The sequence below is a fragment of the Salvelinus sp. IW2-2015 genome, linkage group LG17 (assembly GCF_002910315.2).
Source record: "Salvelinus sp. IW2-2015 linkage group LG17, ASM291031v2, whole genome shotgun sequence".
In the NCBI taxonomy this organism is placed as follows: domain Eukaryota; kingdom Metazoa; phylum Chordata; class Actinopteri; order Salmoniformes; family Salmonidae; genus Salvelinus; species Salvelinus sp. IW2-2015.
Genome location: NC_036857.1, coordinates 38,002,803 through 38,019,557, shown reverse-complemented (window position 1 = coordinate 38,019,557; position 16,755 = coordinate 38,002,803). Strand labels below are relative to the sequence as shown.

At 44.5% G+C, this 16,755-nt stretch overlaps 1 protein-coding gene across 1 annotated transcript; it reads left to right on the top strand.

The window, feature by feature from the left end:
• Window positions 1-7,613: 7,613 nt before the first annotated feature.
• Window positions 7,614-14,045, top strand: LOC111977062 (leucine-rich repeat-containing protein 3B-like). The gene is made up of 2 exons (XM_024006335.1): window positions 7,614-7,943; window positions 12,217-14,045. Exon 2 carries the CDS (start codon window positions 12,300-12,302, stop codon window positions 13,095-13,097), a length of 798 nt encoding a protein of 265 aa, XP_023862103.1. The 5' UTR covers window positions 7,614-7,943; window positions 12,217-12,299; the 3' UTR covers window positions 13,098-14,045.
• Window positions 14,046-16,755: the final 2,710 nt, after the last annotated feature.

The window sequence follows — 16,755 nt, the reverse complement described above, 5'->3', positions numbered from 1 at the left end:
AACAACACACAATCCAGAGGGAGGGACAACAACAGATCCAAGAAGAGGGACAACAAAAACAGATCCAGAGAGAGAGAGACAACAAACAGATCCAGAGAGAGAGGGACAACAACCAATCCAGAGAGGAGGAGACAACAAACCAAATCCAGAGAGAAGAGAGGAGCAACAAACAGATCCAGAGAGAGAGGGAAACAAACAGATCCAGAGAGAGAGAGGGACAACAAACAGATCCAGAAGAGAGAGGCGACAACAAACAGATCCAAGAGAGAGGGACAACAACAGATCCAGAGAAGGGGACAAACAACACAATCCAGAGAGAGAGGGACACAAACAGATCCAGAGAAGAGAGAGGGACAACAAACAGATCCAGAGAAGAGGCGACGAAAAAACCAGATCCAGAGAGCAGGAGGGACAACAAAACCAGAATCCAGAGAGGGAGGACAACACAAACAATCCAGAGAGAGAAGAGACAACAAACAGATCCAGAGGAGACGACACAAAAAAACAGAAAGAGAGAGGACAAACAAACAGATCCAGGAGAGAGAGGGCAACAGCAAATCCAGAGAGAGAGGACAAAACCAGATCCGAGAGAGAGAGGGACAACAAACAGATCCAGAGAGAGAGGAACAACAAACAGATCCACCGAGAGAGAGAGAGGGACAACAAACAATCCAGAGAGAGAGGGACAACAAAGATCCAGAGAGAGAGGACAACAAACAGATCCAGAGAAGAGAGGGACAACAAAACAAGATCCAGAGAAGGAGGACAACAAAACAGATCAGAGAGAGAGGACAACAAACAATCCAAGAGAGAGAGGACAACAAACAGAATCCAGAGAGAGGGACAACAAACAGATCCAGAGAGAGAGGGACAAACAAACAGATCCAGGAGAGAGAGGAGGGACAACAAACAGATCCAGAGAGAGAGGACAACAAACAGATCCAGAGAGAGAGAGGGACAACAAACAGATCCAGAGAGAGAAGGGACAACAAACAGATCCAGAGAGAAGAGGGACAACAAAACAGATCCAGAAGAGAGAGAGGGACAACAAACAGATCCAGGAGAGAAGGACAACAAACAGCATCCAGAGAGAGAGAGGGACAACAAACAGATCCAGAGAGAGAGAGACAACAAACAGATCCAAGAGAGGGAGGACAACAAACAAATCCAGAGAGAGAGAGGGACAACAAACAGACAGACAGAGAGAGGGACAACAAACAGATCCAGAGAGAGAGGGACAACAAACAAATCCAGAGAGAGAGAGGGACAACAAACCAGATTCCAGAGAGAGAGGACAAACAAACAGATCCAGAGAGAGAGGGCAAACAAACAGATCCAGAGAAAGAGAGGACAAACAAAACAGATCCAGAGAGAGAGAGGACAACAAACAAGATCCAGGAGAGAGGGACAACAACAGATCCAGAGGAGAGGACAACAACAGATCCAAGAGAGAGAGGACAACAAACAGATCCAGAGAGAGAAGAGGGACAACAAACAGCAATCCAGAGAGGGAGAGACAACAAACAGATCCAGAGAGGAGGACAACAAACAGATCCAGAGAAGAGAGGACAACAACAAACAGATCCAGAGAGAGGGAGCGACAACAAACAGATCCAGAGAGAGAGAGACAAACAAACAGATCCAGAGAGAGAGGGACAACAAACAGATCCCAAGAGAGAGGACAACAAACAGATCCAGAGAGAGAGAGGGACAACAAACAATCCAGAGAGAGAGGGACAACAAACAGAATCCAGAGAGAGAGGGACAACAAACAGATCCAGAGAGAGAGGACAACAAACAAATCCAGAAAGAGAGGGACAACAAAACAGATTCCAGAGAGACGAGAGGGACAACAAACAGATCCAGAGAGAGAGGGGACAACAAACAAATCCAGAGAGAGAGGGACAACAAACAGATCCAGAAGAGAGGACAACAACACAGATCCAGAGAGGAGGGACAACAAACAAGATCCAGAGAAGAGAAGGACAACAAACAGATCCAGAGAGAGAGAGGGACAACAAACAATAGCCAGAGAGAGAGAGGACAACAAACAGATCCAGAGAGAAGGGACAACAAACAGATCCAAGAGAGGAGGACAACAAACAAATCCAGAGAGAGAGAGGACAACAAAACAAGATCCAGAGAGAGAGGGACAACAAACAGATCCAGAGAGAGGAGGGACAACAAACAGATCCAGAGAGAGAGGACAACAAACAGATCCAGAGAGAGAGAGGGACAAACAAACAGATCCAGAGAGAGAGGACAACAAACAATCCAGAGAAGAGAGGGACAACAAACAGATCCAGAGAGAGAGGGACAACAAACAGATCCAGAGAAGAGAGGAACAACAAACAGATCCAGAGAGGAGAACAACAAACAGATCCCAGAAGAGGGAGGAAACAAACCAGATCCAGAGAGAGAGGACAACAAACAGATCCAGAGAGAGGGACAACAAACAGATCCAAGAGAGAGGGACAACAAACAGATCCAGAGAGAGAGGAGGGACAACAAACAGATCCAGAGAGAGAGGAACAACAAACAGATCCAGAAGGGAGGGACAACAAACAGATCCAGAGAGGAGGACAACAAACAGATCCAGAGAGAGAGAGACAACAAACGATCCAGAGAGAGAGGGACAAAACAACCAGATCCAGAGAGGGATGGATAAACAACAGATCCAGAGAGGAGGGACAACAAACAGATCCAGAAGAGAGGGACACAAACAGATCCAGAGAGAGGGAGGGACAACAACAGATCCAGAGAGAGAGGGACAAACAAACAGATCCAGAGAGAGAGGGACAACAAACAAATCCAGGAGAGAGAGAGACAACAAACAGATCCAGAGAGAGGACAACAAACAGATCCAGAGAAGAGAGGGACAACAACCAAATCCAGAGAGGAGGGACAACAAACAGATCCAGAGAGAGAGGGACAACACACAGATCCAGAGAGAGAGAGGGACAACAAACAGACCAGAGAGAGAGGGACAACAAACAAATCCAGAGAGAGAGAGGACAACAAACCAGATCCAGAGAGAGAGGACAACAAACAGATCCAGAGAGAGAGAGGACAACAAACAGATCCAGAGAGAGAGGGACAAACACACAGATCCAGAGAGGAGGACAACAAACAGATCCAGAGAGAGAGGACAACAAAACAGATCCAGAGAGGAGGGACAACAAAACAGATCCAGAGAGAGAGGGACAAACAAACAGATTCCAGAGAGGGACAACAAACAGATCCAGAGAGAGAGGAACAACAACCAGATCCAGAGAGGAGGGACAACAAACAGATCCAGAGAGGGGGACAACACACAGATCCAAGAGAGAGAGGGACAACAACCAGATCCAGAGAGGGAGGGACAACACACAGATCCAGAGAGAGAGAAACAAAACAAACAGATCCAGATGAGAGAGAGACAACAAACAGATCCAGAGAGAGAGGGACAACAAACAGATCCAGAGGAGAGAGGACAACAAACAAATCCAGAGAGAGAGGGACAACAAACAGACTCAGAGAGGAGGGACAACAAACAGATCCAGAGAGAGAGGAACAACAAACAGATCCAGAGAAGAGAGGACAACAAACAGATCCAGAGAGGAGGGACAACAAAACAGATCCAGAGAGAGAGGGACAACAAACAGATCCAGAGAGGGAGAGGGACAACAAACAGATCCAGAGAGAGAGGGACAACAAACAGATCCAGAGAGAGAGGGACAACAAACAGATCCAGAGAGGGAAAGTAGTCAAGTCGCTGCAGCAACTCCTGATTTAGGTGACAAAGACACTGGGCCCCGACAAGTGAAGCTGAATAGCTACCCACACTAAAGTTTTGGTACACAGAAAAGGGAATTTCAGCAATGCTGGTTTGAGAAATACAATTGGGTAGAGTACTCTGTCCACAAAAATGCAGCTTTTTGCTTTCCATGCAGAGTTTTTGGCAAAAACATTCAATTGGATTATTTTGTCAGTGATGGCTKCAAAAATTGGGAAAAAGCTTTGTTTATYTTCGGTAAACATGAAATGGCATGAACACACAGAGCCAGTGTTKTGGCATGGCAAAGCTACCAGGCAACTGGCAGTAATGGGAACATTGCTCAGATTTTAACATCTGCCCATGCCAGTGATATTGCAGAGAGAAGGAAGTATCTGAGGAGAAATGTTAGGAAGACAGGGACTCTCTTTCCGTGCCAATGATGAATCTAGTGAAAGCACAAATAGAGGGAACTTTCTTGAATGCATGGAGCTTTTGAAGGAGTTTGACCCTTTCCTGCAAAAGGTACAATACTCCATCAAATGCAACGTATCTCTCTCCAGAATCTCATAATGACATGATCGAAWGCTGTGCTCAAGAGATTAYGGACRCCATAGTCTCTGAGATGTCAACGTCTGGAATGTATGCCATTMTGGCGGATGAGGCCAGGGATGGGCAGTYTGAACAGTTGGCTCTGTGTGTATGTGACAGAGGGGACAGTTAAGGAGCGTTTACTAGCACTAGCAGAAGTCAAGTCATTTGATGACCAATCGATAGCAAATGAGTTGCAACAGCAGCTCCAAATGAGAGGGGTAGCAGGTCTAAAGTGGGTTGCACAGACCTATGATGGTGCTGCTGTCATGAGTGGGCCCAAAGGAGGTGTGCAAGCACATTTCAGAGTGCTGCATCCGGAGGCTATTTATGGACATTGCTATGCTCATGAGCTTAATTTGGTGTTGTGTCATACTTGCAGGGCTATTCCGGAGGCTGCTGAGGTTTTCAGATTCATGGAGAATGTGTATTCGTTTATCAGTACATCCCTAGTTAACCACCACAAGTTCAAAGAAGCTCAGTCCAAACTTGGAATAGCATCAGCTGAACTTGTACAGCTCTCAAACACTCGCTGGGCATTTCAGCTGCRGTCCATAAATGCAGTCCTGGACACTTTAACTGCTATTTTTGATTGTCTATCTGCCATTGGATCCCCCATGGCTGTTTGTCTAAGAGCCACACAGATGCATTTGCCACAGAACTTTATGACAGAACCAAAGCACTCTGTGAAATTCACAATATTCCAGAGGCAGATGCAGCAAGAAAGCGCAAACAAAGGAAAAATGGGAGATTTTGTGGTGGAGACCTCCTTGGGTTTAGGCACAGAATTGTCATGTTCCCAAACAATGAAAACAGAGTTGTTGCTCCCCTGCTTGGACAGGATGGTTTGTGAGCTTGACCAGCRATTCTCGACTGTAGATGCTGGTCTGCTCAAAGGCATACAGGCATGCAACCCCAACTCAAACTTCCTCGATACATCATGCTTAACTGAGTTTGCCAAGCACTACGGTATTGATGTTAAAACAGAAGAGATGWTGGTAGCCAGAAATKTTCTTGCCCGGAAAAGAGAGGCTGGACGTCCTCCCAAAGATATGCTTGCTGTGCATAACCTCCTGGATGGTGAAGTGTTTCCTTCTCTGAAGGAARTCATYCAGGTTGYCCTCACARTTCCTGTGAGCAGCTGCTCCTGTGAAAGGTCCTTYAGTGCACTGCGCTGGCTGCACTCCTGGTTGCGKAAGACAATGGGTCAGAAAAGGCTTGCAAGTCTTGCAGTCATGTCCATTGAGGGTGAAGTGCTTGGGGAAATAAGCCACAATAGTGTTATTGACCACTTTGCCACCTTTAAAAATAGAARGTACACTTTGATGCGTCCACCCACAAAATAAGCATCAAAMGAGAGAAGCAGGAGAWGCAGTTCTRTAATATAGGTTGTAATATTTGTTTAGGATCTTACTTTTTTATCAGATTTTATTCCTAATTTTTATGTTTTTTWAAATGTTATTTAGCTCATTAGTTGAATTTAGTTTTGCCCCATTGTGGATGATACTGTTTAAGATGTTCCATGTGTCTGAATTGGGCTAATTATTATTATTGGGTTAATTTTGAGCAACAATTAACAAAAKGGTGAAATTTAAATAAAGATKTTTTTCTACTGGTATAATATGACCTGCATGTCTTTACAWTTTTCTCTCTCTCTCAAAATAACATCCAAATAGTATTTTTTTGTGCCTTTTGTTGGTGTTGGATGGATGGGGACAAAGTGGACTTTAATTTCTTTATTTGGATAGAATTGAAGTAAGTCATATTAGATCAGTGTCTAACACAAACTATGAGACAGGTATACTTTTAGCCAACCTTGACCAAAAATAAGCTTATTTTGATCGATTWTACACCCGTTGTTACACTAAAAATACATGACGAAAAGACGTTTTGGGGGCTTTAAAACAAATCCTGGGGGAGTATGCCCAGACCCCCYTAAAAGAGGCTTAGCCCCCCTATCCATGAATCTCTAGTGACGTCCCTGATACATGGAATTGGGTGCCATYTGGGACGCCGTCCCGATCGTCTCTCGACGATGAGAAACTAGTCACATTTTCTGCTCTTTCAGCTTCATATGCTTCATAATCCAGCCTCAATGATGTGTCCCAATACATCACAATAGCAACTGTAGTCTCCCCGGGGGATTAAATACAAATGAAGTCCATTCTTGATCTATTTCACAAACACAAATACATTCAGTCCATTATTCAGTCACACACACATTCTGTCATTAACATTGATTTGGTGGTTTGAGGGGACATTGTGGGGAAGTTAGTTTCTATTGATTTAAATTCCATTTAATACCTTCTGACTGCTTGCTTGGCAGCCACTCTCGGGCCCCAGCCTATGTCTGTTATCACGGTGTGCTTTTGATTGGACGGCGTCCTTATCGGTTGGCAGCAGGCAGGAAGAGACCCCGGACACAGCCAAATATCCACAGCCCTGGCAGCGGCAACGCAGTACTGAAACAACAACCTGCAGATCAAACATGATTAGTCAACCCCACTTTCTTAAAGGTGCAATCTGCAGTTCAAACGATGACAAAGCAGGTGCCTCGACACTGTTTTGGTAAATAGCTGGGGCTGGAGAAATGTTACCACTCTCAAATTCATAGGTGGAGCTATAGATGCAAGGACTGAATCGAAATGACAGTTCGAACCATGTTTTGCTACGCTGTTTGTTTACAATGACATTGTTTATAGTTATTGGAGTAAAGCAAGCTACATGGAGAATGTAAGGTAGTTAACTGACTGGTGATGCTCTCTCGTCCTCTTCCTTACWGCSTCCCAAATGGCTCCATTTTCCCTATACACTGAGTGTAGAAAACATTAGGAACAAATTCCTAATATTGATGAGAGACAACAGTTGAAATAAGCTCTTGAGGCATGTATAAATTATAGTATTCAAGAATCAATGGCTGTGTGTATGTGTGCAGTGTGTTCTAATACAACTCCCATATCAACGGTGTCATAACTCTTCTGAGAATGTTGAATAATCTCAGTTTACTATAGAGAATATATGGGAGCACAGGTGGGGTACTTGAAATCGGTAAAGCTGTTGGYCAAAATACAAGCTTTTGGAAGACGAGTTATAATACCAAACAAATGGAGTTTCATTATTATGTAGGGAAAATGATTTCAGATGTCAGTAGCCTATGTCCTTTCCGTGTGTAAATGCATTGCGCTCCGTGGCTGCCGCTTGCACTATCATTATTTGTCGTAATTGGCAGGATCACACACTTGGATGAAGCCATTCATAGGCGGCCTCACCTTGMGCGTCGTGTCCCTGCCAATTTCCGATTGCTACGGCAGTGTTGCTTAGTTTTCTGGTTGCGTGGAAACTAAAAGGCTGCATTGAGCGAGCRCCCAAGTTAAGGTACATTACTGTGTGCTGTGCGCACCGTTGTCAGTGTGGTTCTTCGCACAAGTTGGCCGAATTGCAACAGAGGACCTCATTGATGCGATCGAAAATATCGGCGAATTGCAGTTCGGAGTGGAATGAATTCTGATATATTTTGACCATTTGAAACTGTCTTGAAACTAAAGTGATTATGTTGTGTGCCACCCGCCATGCGAAGGAGAGGAAGAATGCTAAAGACGTAAGTGATGCTTGTGCATGTTCTTATTCAAAATGCATGCATTTTACTGTGACATCAATATACAGACATTAACATCTACTTTTAAATACAGTATGCAGTGTCTTGTAGGCTATTTATTTGAGCTACACTTAGCCTATAACGGGAAATAAATAACCGCGGCGTATTTAATGCATTCAGGCTCAGAAAAGTATTGTTTAAGAATCAACCAAACAGTATTAGCTTATCAAAAAGCTATAAATTCCTCAAGAGGCATTGGTGACACGCTTTTTGCTTACAATGACATTTCTGAATATTAAAGCAGAGAAAAGGAGTAGGTCAAGTATTTGTGAGTGTGTAAATAACAGTAAAGAATAGCTTAATAATATCCTAAGTGGTAATCATGTCATTATTTATGATTAAGTCATTTTATGTATGAATGTATTGTATGTCTGAATACCCTTCAAAGTGAACGATTTAATAAAAAACGTGATCAATCCTTAAATAATTCCTTCATTGCTTTCATTTGAATTGATAAAACATTTCAAAGGCAGGGGTAAACGTTCAAAATGTAAATTCATTCCTGCAGCTGTACATTATTATATGGACTAATACATCTAAATTATGCTCTGCTTAATCTGCGATTATAATTTTTTTTTAACTATTCAATTACTTATATGTATGGTACCCATTGATTCTTGAAGAATATAACTTATAAATGCCTCAAGCTTACCCCATCACAACCCAAAATATAAGCTTGTTTTACTCCATTGTTTGTAAACAATGTAATAAAAAAAACACTAACTTTATAGCCCTATACTTGTATATATAATAGCAAGTATGGTCAGTCCTTGTATCCATAGGTATGTCTATGAATTTGTGAGTGGTTACATTTCTCCAGCCTTATCCCTTAGCTGTTTACTTAAACAGTAGCGTGGTGACTCTTTATCATAGTTTGAACTGCATATTGCCCCTTTAATGAAAACGTGTCTTCCTGTTTCTCTACCAGAATATATTATTCTGTAAATAAATGCACGAGAGCTTCCAATGGAAATCAGGCAGGCATTCAACAACCATCTGAGGCCCTAATCAGACACAAATGTTTTCCTAATTTGGGTGGATAGGGACCCGAAGAGTGGTGTTGGAAGAGCATGGTAATAAGGTTAGACTCATATCAAAGTGTCTGCATCTCAAAATAACATATTGATATTTCCCTCAAAGCTGGTTCTCTCTCTCTCTCTCTCATGACCTGCTTAGACTGGTTCGGCCTATCATTGGTTGTCTGGGCAGAAAGATAATACAATTAACAATCACCCCAAATCATACATGAACACCTTTGACAACCCTTTGCGTTGAGGACTTCGTAGTTTAATTCCTCAAGGATTATTATGTTGATTAATAATGAAAAGGGAACCTATATCTCATTCGGCTCAAGCTGTTGTTTGGCTGAGTGACGGAGCAAATTTAGGACCTGTTTAAATGATTGCTCTTGCGCACTTGGCGCCTGAGATGTGTTATTGTACTATTGACTGCAGTCAATTTATGAACTGCCAAAACTGACCTGTGGGCTCTTGTCTTGTCAAATGAAATGATGAATCAACGATGTTTCCACTTCACTTCAACCAAAAAACATTCGATGTGATGACGTTGAATTACATTTCCGTAACTTAGCAGACGCTCGTATCTAAAACGAATTACAAGAGCAGTTAGGGTTAAGTGCCTTGCTCAAGGGCACACTGRCCGATTGTCCAMATTTTTTCCTCACCCAACTTTGGACCTAAATCCAATGGCATGGTGACAATTTCTGCTGATTTAACGTTGAAGTCACCTTAGTTGACAATTCAACCATATGTAAATCAAAACTAGACGTTGAAATKACGTCTGTGCCCAGTGGGTTGTGGACAGAATGAACTTAACCTGACTTATTGATCTATTGATTTAAAGTCCCAGTGGAGTCAAGAACGGGATTTACCTGTGTTTATAGATCTATTTCCACACTGAGGTTGAAAGTGAAAATGATGATAAGGCCCTTTTAGTGTAAGAGCTGTTTGAAAAATTGTTTTGGTGGGAGGGAATTTTGACCATCCATGGTGACATCACCATGTGTTAAATTAGTTAACAGACCAATAAGAAAGAGTTCCAAAAGTCACTGCCAATTATTTGATATTGAGATAAACGGATTGGACCTTTAATGAGGTTGTTGTTGCTCTCTTTCTCTCCTGTTGTCCCATAGCTTCATCCCGCACTCACTCTTATCTCCCCCATCACCATATCCATCCCTCTGTCATCCATCCTCCACCTTTCACTGACAGCTATCCTCCTCAGCCCATGACATGCAAATATTTCCCTCTTTCCGCTATACATTTCATTCATCTCTCTTCAGTGTTCCTTCCTCTGTGTTCTTCTCCGTTGTCATTGTAATGTTACCTCCTCTCCTCAGATCTCTCCCTCTCTCTATGTCATTCTCTCTCTTTGGACTCTCACAACTCTGTCCTCATGTGTCCAATTTCCTTGGGTCTCCATACCTCCGCCCCCTCCCTCCCCCAGTCAGTGAAATGTCAGGGCAACATGGAGCATGATGGGAAAACGACCACTTGTCTTACACAGGAACAGCGTGTTACAACCCCATTCAATTTAGGCAGCCTTTTCATATCCTTGGTCATTTGGTGTTATCTGYAGTCAGTGCTGTTCCACTATATCATACCCTTTCAATAAGTGCAGACTGCAGASTAAAATACGTTGGGCTTCTTTGTTTAGCACTAAGGAAGATTTGGGGATAATCATGTGAGTKGGTCTTTGTGAGGAGGAAGTACAGGGCAGGGCTGATAGGGCCTTGATCTACTCTGGGTGCTTTGGGTATATCTCTCTTTCTCCCCAGACTCATTACAAGGGCTATTGCCCTGGCATTCCTTCAACTGGTCTGGTCTATTGCGATGAGTCTTATTAGGATGCGTCCCTCAGGCGGCTCCCTCCGTCATGTGATACTAAGAGGTACTTAGAGATCGATTTCATTTTTTTAATCTGGGTAAGTGGATCTTGCCCGGGTCTCCGGCCATTTTGAAGAACCGGCCAAAGTCAGAGAGTTTAAGTTCTATTGTTTTTACAGGAGAGGATGTGGCTGCTAGCGCCACATGCTAAGGCTGTYTTGATTGCCGTTGATGCTGTTTTAGCATTAAGCTTTACAATGGTGTTGGATGGCCAACATACAATGACGTTCCATTGACATTACGTTTGTTTTTCCCTAAGAGGATTAGTAATGGGATAGCAGATGGTTGGTGTTCAGGAATTAATGAAGTGTGTTAAGGTGGGAGGACAGACTATTTTTAGAGGCTTACATGCAAAATAAAAAGTGTAAATTACAGGACACACAAACAAGTTGTCACCTCAGTGTTACTTGCACTTCAGACAAAATGACCCTGGTTCCGAGCGCATAAGCAGTTGATTGATTAGCCTCATGAACACAGTGGGGGCACTGAATGACCAAATGGCCAAACGGCTCTGACAATGTTACTAAATACGGTAAACAATTTCGTCATCGCACAAAGAACATACAAAGCTCAAAGAGAATGATAGATTCTGGAGTCCTTGTTGGTAGAATGTTAGAGGTATAGTACAAACGGCATTCCCATTGTGTATAATACAWTGTGGCGGGTATTTTTGTGAAATATGTCTAAGGACGAAGACATTTTGTTCATMTCCCTGTCACTGTGGTGCAGACATGGATTATGTTAATGGTATCAGCAGCTCTGCACTGAAATAGGCCAGCACTGCAGGGATGTCAATTATCATAGACTCACGGTGACACCAAAGCTCTCTTTGCTTGATGCTAGTTTTTGCAAGTGTGATTTTTGATTTTGATCCTCGTCCTTTCCCTAAAGCTAGAAGTATAAACACGGTCTAGTCAACCAACTGTGCTGAAACAAGACTGCGAGATCCCCTCTGCCTCTTCACCGCGGGGCTAGTTATCCTGCATCTGTGTATGAAATAACTTTCTTGAGCACATCTACTTTTAACATTTTTACATTTACATTTTAGTCATTTAGCAGATTCTCTTATCCAAACTGACATAAAGGTGCAATAAGGGTTCCTTGCTCAAGGGCACGTCAACAGATTTTTCACCTAGTCAGCTCGGGATTCGAACCAGCAACCTTTCGGTTACTGGCCAAACACTATTTATCATAGATTTTTTGCATGGTTGGTGATAAATTGCAGCTACTCGAGGGTGTTCATTTGTACCTCTCCTGTCAGTAGGTTGTGTTGTCTCCCTCCACCAATCCTGCTTCCTGTTTCTCTATAGGCTTGACAGCTATTGGGGAGGTTGACACTGGCTCCGCCCCTTCTCCCAGGTTGGTCTTCTCTGGAACATGCCCATATCGCACCATGCCCCTTCTGGAGAGTGGCTGGCTACTGCGCCACTCGGTGGTCATGTGTCTGCTGCTGCACAGCCTGGTGCTGATGACCTTCTGCTTCCACCACGCCGCCACCAGCTGCTCCCAGGGCTGCTACTGCTCTGAGAGCGACGGCCGTGGCAAGACGGTGCGCTGCAGCAACCTGCGTCTCACGGAGATCCCCCAGGACCTGCCCAATGACACGCAACGCATCTACCTGGACTTCAACCTGCTCACTGTGGTCCCCAGCAACGCCTTCTGGGACCTGCCCATGCTCAGCGAGCTGGACCTTTCAAACAATGAGCTGGCCCAGCTGGAGCCAGGGGCCTTCAGGGGCCTGGGGCCCTCGCTCACCTTTCTGGACCTGTCCTCCAACAAGCTGGTCAACTTTAACCCCGAGGCCTTCGAGGGGCTGCGAGCGCGCACCAACCTGACCAACAACCCGTGGCACTGCGACTGCAACCTGCAGCTGGCCATGCCCCTCATCGACCTGGAGCCCCTGTCGCTGACGGGCATCGTGTGCGAGACGTCAGAGCCGCCCGACGTGGGGGCAGAGGGCGTGCCCTTCCTGCTGGCCCAGGACCTGGACCTGTGCGTGGTGATGAAGAAGACCACGGACGTGGCCATGCTGGTCACAATGTTCGGATGGTTCACCATGGTCATCTCCTACCTGGTCTACTACGTCCGGAACAACACAGAGGACGCCCGCCGCCACCTGGAGTACCTCAAGTCTCTGCCCACCAAGCAGGAACAGTCCGAGGCCTCTTCTACCATCAGCACTGTCGTATAGCCCAGGGCCAGGAGAACCCCGAGGGGAGCTAAGGCTGGAGGGATAWGCCTGGAGGGCTAAGACAGGTGGTTATAGGGCCGTATGTGGAGGCGAAAGCAACCGCACACCTGTTTAGGCGAGGTGCTGGCTAGCAGAGTAGAACACTTCAAAAAGAAAGGAGAGCCGCACACTCGTATAGAGCCGTAAACTAGCTATAGGGCCGTAACCTAGCTGCACCCACAACCCCAGGCCATTCAGTGCAAGCCAAGGACAGTTCTGCCTGGCTGTTACGTGGGTGCCACAGCGGCTACAGGATTTGTGCCCATGTATGTAGGAAGCCTGTCCAGACCTGGGCACCATCCAGTACGTAATCCAGATGAATAATTCAACCAGAAGTGGCCCGTGAAGAGTTTCTGTTGGCTGAGTGGATAGTCTGTCTGGGATTTAAAATGGATTAAATGGGATTCATCCAGTGGTGCATGCACCTTGATGCACTCTTATCAAAAGGGGGCCACTCAAGGGGCCTGTGATGGGTCCTTTGGACACGTCAAACAGCAATAACAACAGTATAGCAACAAGCAGCAACACAAACTCTATTAACAACTCTGTCACTCATATCCTTCCATGTAGTATTATTGTTTTACGTACAACATCCATGCAGTATACAGAGTCTCTACACAGGGAAATGTGGTTATTTTCAATTAAATCATGTATTTTATGGGTTTCATTTTTTTAAATTATTGTTGGTTCTAAATTTGATTGGTCTATTTCTACCTCAAGAAATTCAGCAAATGTATGTGCATGTGTGAACTAGACCATCAATTGAATCTGCCTATACTGTATTCAGGCCAATGTACTAGAATCTGCCTATACTGTATTCAGGCCACTGTACTAGAATCTGCCTATACTGTATTCAGGCCACTGTACTAGAATATGATGCACATTAATAATGAATCAATGAAACACTCATACCGGTAAAAGGCTTAGAGATCTGATTGATGTACTGTACTGTGCATCATTTTACACACATGCATGCTCGCTCGCACACACACACACGCACACACACACATTAAACAGTACACCTACAAGCTGCATTTCTGTTATGTACTTTGCAGTGGAAGGTCTGTGCAGGAAACCTCTCCTAGCTGTACTGTAAGATCCTTTATTATTCTCACCAAGACAAAGAAACCGCCATCCCTACGTACTACGACACAATGATCCTTCATGCATAAATAATCCCTGCTGTGTTCCTACTGTGTTCCTTTTAGTTCGCTTCTGTTTCCTCTTGTTCCTCGTGATGCTTCAAAAACTGTGGTGCGAGTCCGCCGGGACTAAAATTGTCCGAAAGAGCTCATACTCACACTCATTAGATAGAATATTTGAAAACAAAGGCTTACATTTTTTTTTAAATAATTGAATGTTTCGATTTAAAAAAAATATTCAGCAGAACATGGTGGGTTCCAAGAAACAGAAAGATATGAGATTGTACTTTATTCATCCCCAAAGGAATTAAATTAGCTTGTCATACCCTGGTGGKAAAAAAGCTTCTGGGACACTCAGGTAGTCCTCGTGAGAAAGTTTGGGAACCTCTGAGGTAGTGGTAGTCCATCCCTCTGTGGGGAGGGAAACACCATGACTGACTTATCACTACCTAGGGGTGAAGGGCGCAGTCAGTCTGCCGGTAGCTGAAAATACACAAACKTCACACTACTGGCAGCCATGACATTAGTGGTCACATGATCAGGAAAAMATCCCAGACATATAACAAATAAAAGGAGAAAAGGAATAGGAAGATTTAGACTATTGGGACGTCTCCTGCCCTCGTCTTCCCCCTAGTGTCTCTAAGAGGTAACCTGGGGTCATGGTGGGAGCCAAGCTGTCTGCCGAGGCCATTCCCCTGGGTTTTCTCAAACTGCATTGCAGGGTTCCATGTCCTGCCGGTCCATTTGCTGCCACGGTAGATATGAATTGCCTAATAAGACAGACTCGAGCACAAGGAAATGCATGTCCAATTCCCCTCAGTGTATTCTGATAGGAGAGGAAAGAGAAGAGAGGAAATAGGGAAAGGGGAGTGAAGTAGAGTGAAATAAAACAAAATGAACAAGACAGCAGTGAGCTCCCGAGTGGCGCAGTGGTCTAAGACACTGCATCTCAGTGCTAGAGGTGTCACTACAGACCCTGGTTCGATCCCGGGTTGTATCACAACCAGCCGCGATCGGGAGTAGTATAGGGCAGCGCACAATTGGCTCAGCGCCGTCCGGGTTAGGGGAGGGTKTGGCTGGGGTAGGCCATCATTGTAAATAAGACTTAACTGACTTGCCTAGCTAATTAAAGGTACATTAAAAAAAAATACACCAAGAGAGAAAACTCCTTATTCATTCTTGTTCCGAGGGCAGCTCTGCCTCCAGAGCAGATTGAATGTGATTGGTTGAATGAAAGCTCAACAATCAGCACACTGAGATTGAAATAAACAATTTGCCACACACAAGGACAGGTTGCCACACACAAGGACGCTAGTTAAAAGCCCACCCCAACCCCTAACCCTAAACTTAACCAAATGAAGTTACCTGCCCTCGAGGCAGATGGAATAAGGAAAACTCCAATCTGCATTTAATAACTTTATGATTACTAKGCAGGTTACAAAGGACACAAAATACTGTACATACGTTAATCTCTTATTAGAACAAGTAAAGGAACACATGTAAAATGCTGCATTTGTGTCTATTCTACATGAATTGGTGAGATTCAACACAGGACACGGTGATGAATAATGAAATTAGCTGTTACCCAGTTGTAGGGTATACTGCTCTATGTCGACAAGGGTATCCCTGCATCAAAAATACAAAATGCCTCCAGAGCAGAGCACGTCGATAAACTATGTATGATGGCCATAAAAAGACTTGAGAGAAAGTCTGGGAAGGAATCCATCAACTTGGGTGACCCAGTTCTGGTGGTGAGGAGGGAAAAGCGTGACCACCTGGCCCTCTCCGTGTTGCCTGGCCAGGAGATGACCTGCCTGGGTAGAGCTCTCTCCGAGTGACCTTCAGCTGCCCAGCAGAGCGGCCGCCATCCATTGTCACATCCTTCTAACTCTTCCCTAGTCCCCAAGGCAACACCTCAGCTTTAAGGGTCCTCTCTCTCCGGTAGCTTGTTCATCCATTTCGCATCCTCTTACTATAGAGGGTCATCTCAAGGACACTCTTAAGACAATCTTTAATAAGTGCCTTTGTCATTTCTTTGTTGTGATGCGAGCACATGTAGTATATTCTCTTAGGCATCAGCGTTTCTCCGCATCACTGCTCCTCCTGGCTGCTTTACAGGGCAGTATTATTGATCCTAACAGAGCTTACCTCAAGGAAGCCCAAATACAGCAGGAGGTTCAACAGCACTGAAATATAAAGGGTGAGCCTCCCTCGCTGACATTTCCTACCACACACACAGCTGGATGGCCTGTCCCGCCCTCCCCAGTAAGCATGCTTGTCTGTCTGTGTGTGTGTGTGTGTGTGTGTGTGTGTGGGGGGGGGGGGGGTAGAGGAGAAATAAATTCTGTGTGTGTGACACAAATGAGTGCGTGACACAAATGAGTTCTGTGTTGTGTATTTGTGTATCTGCATGTATTTCTTTGTGAGTATGTGGGGCGGCACACGTGTAATGTAACACCCCCTGTTCCCTAGCTGTC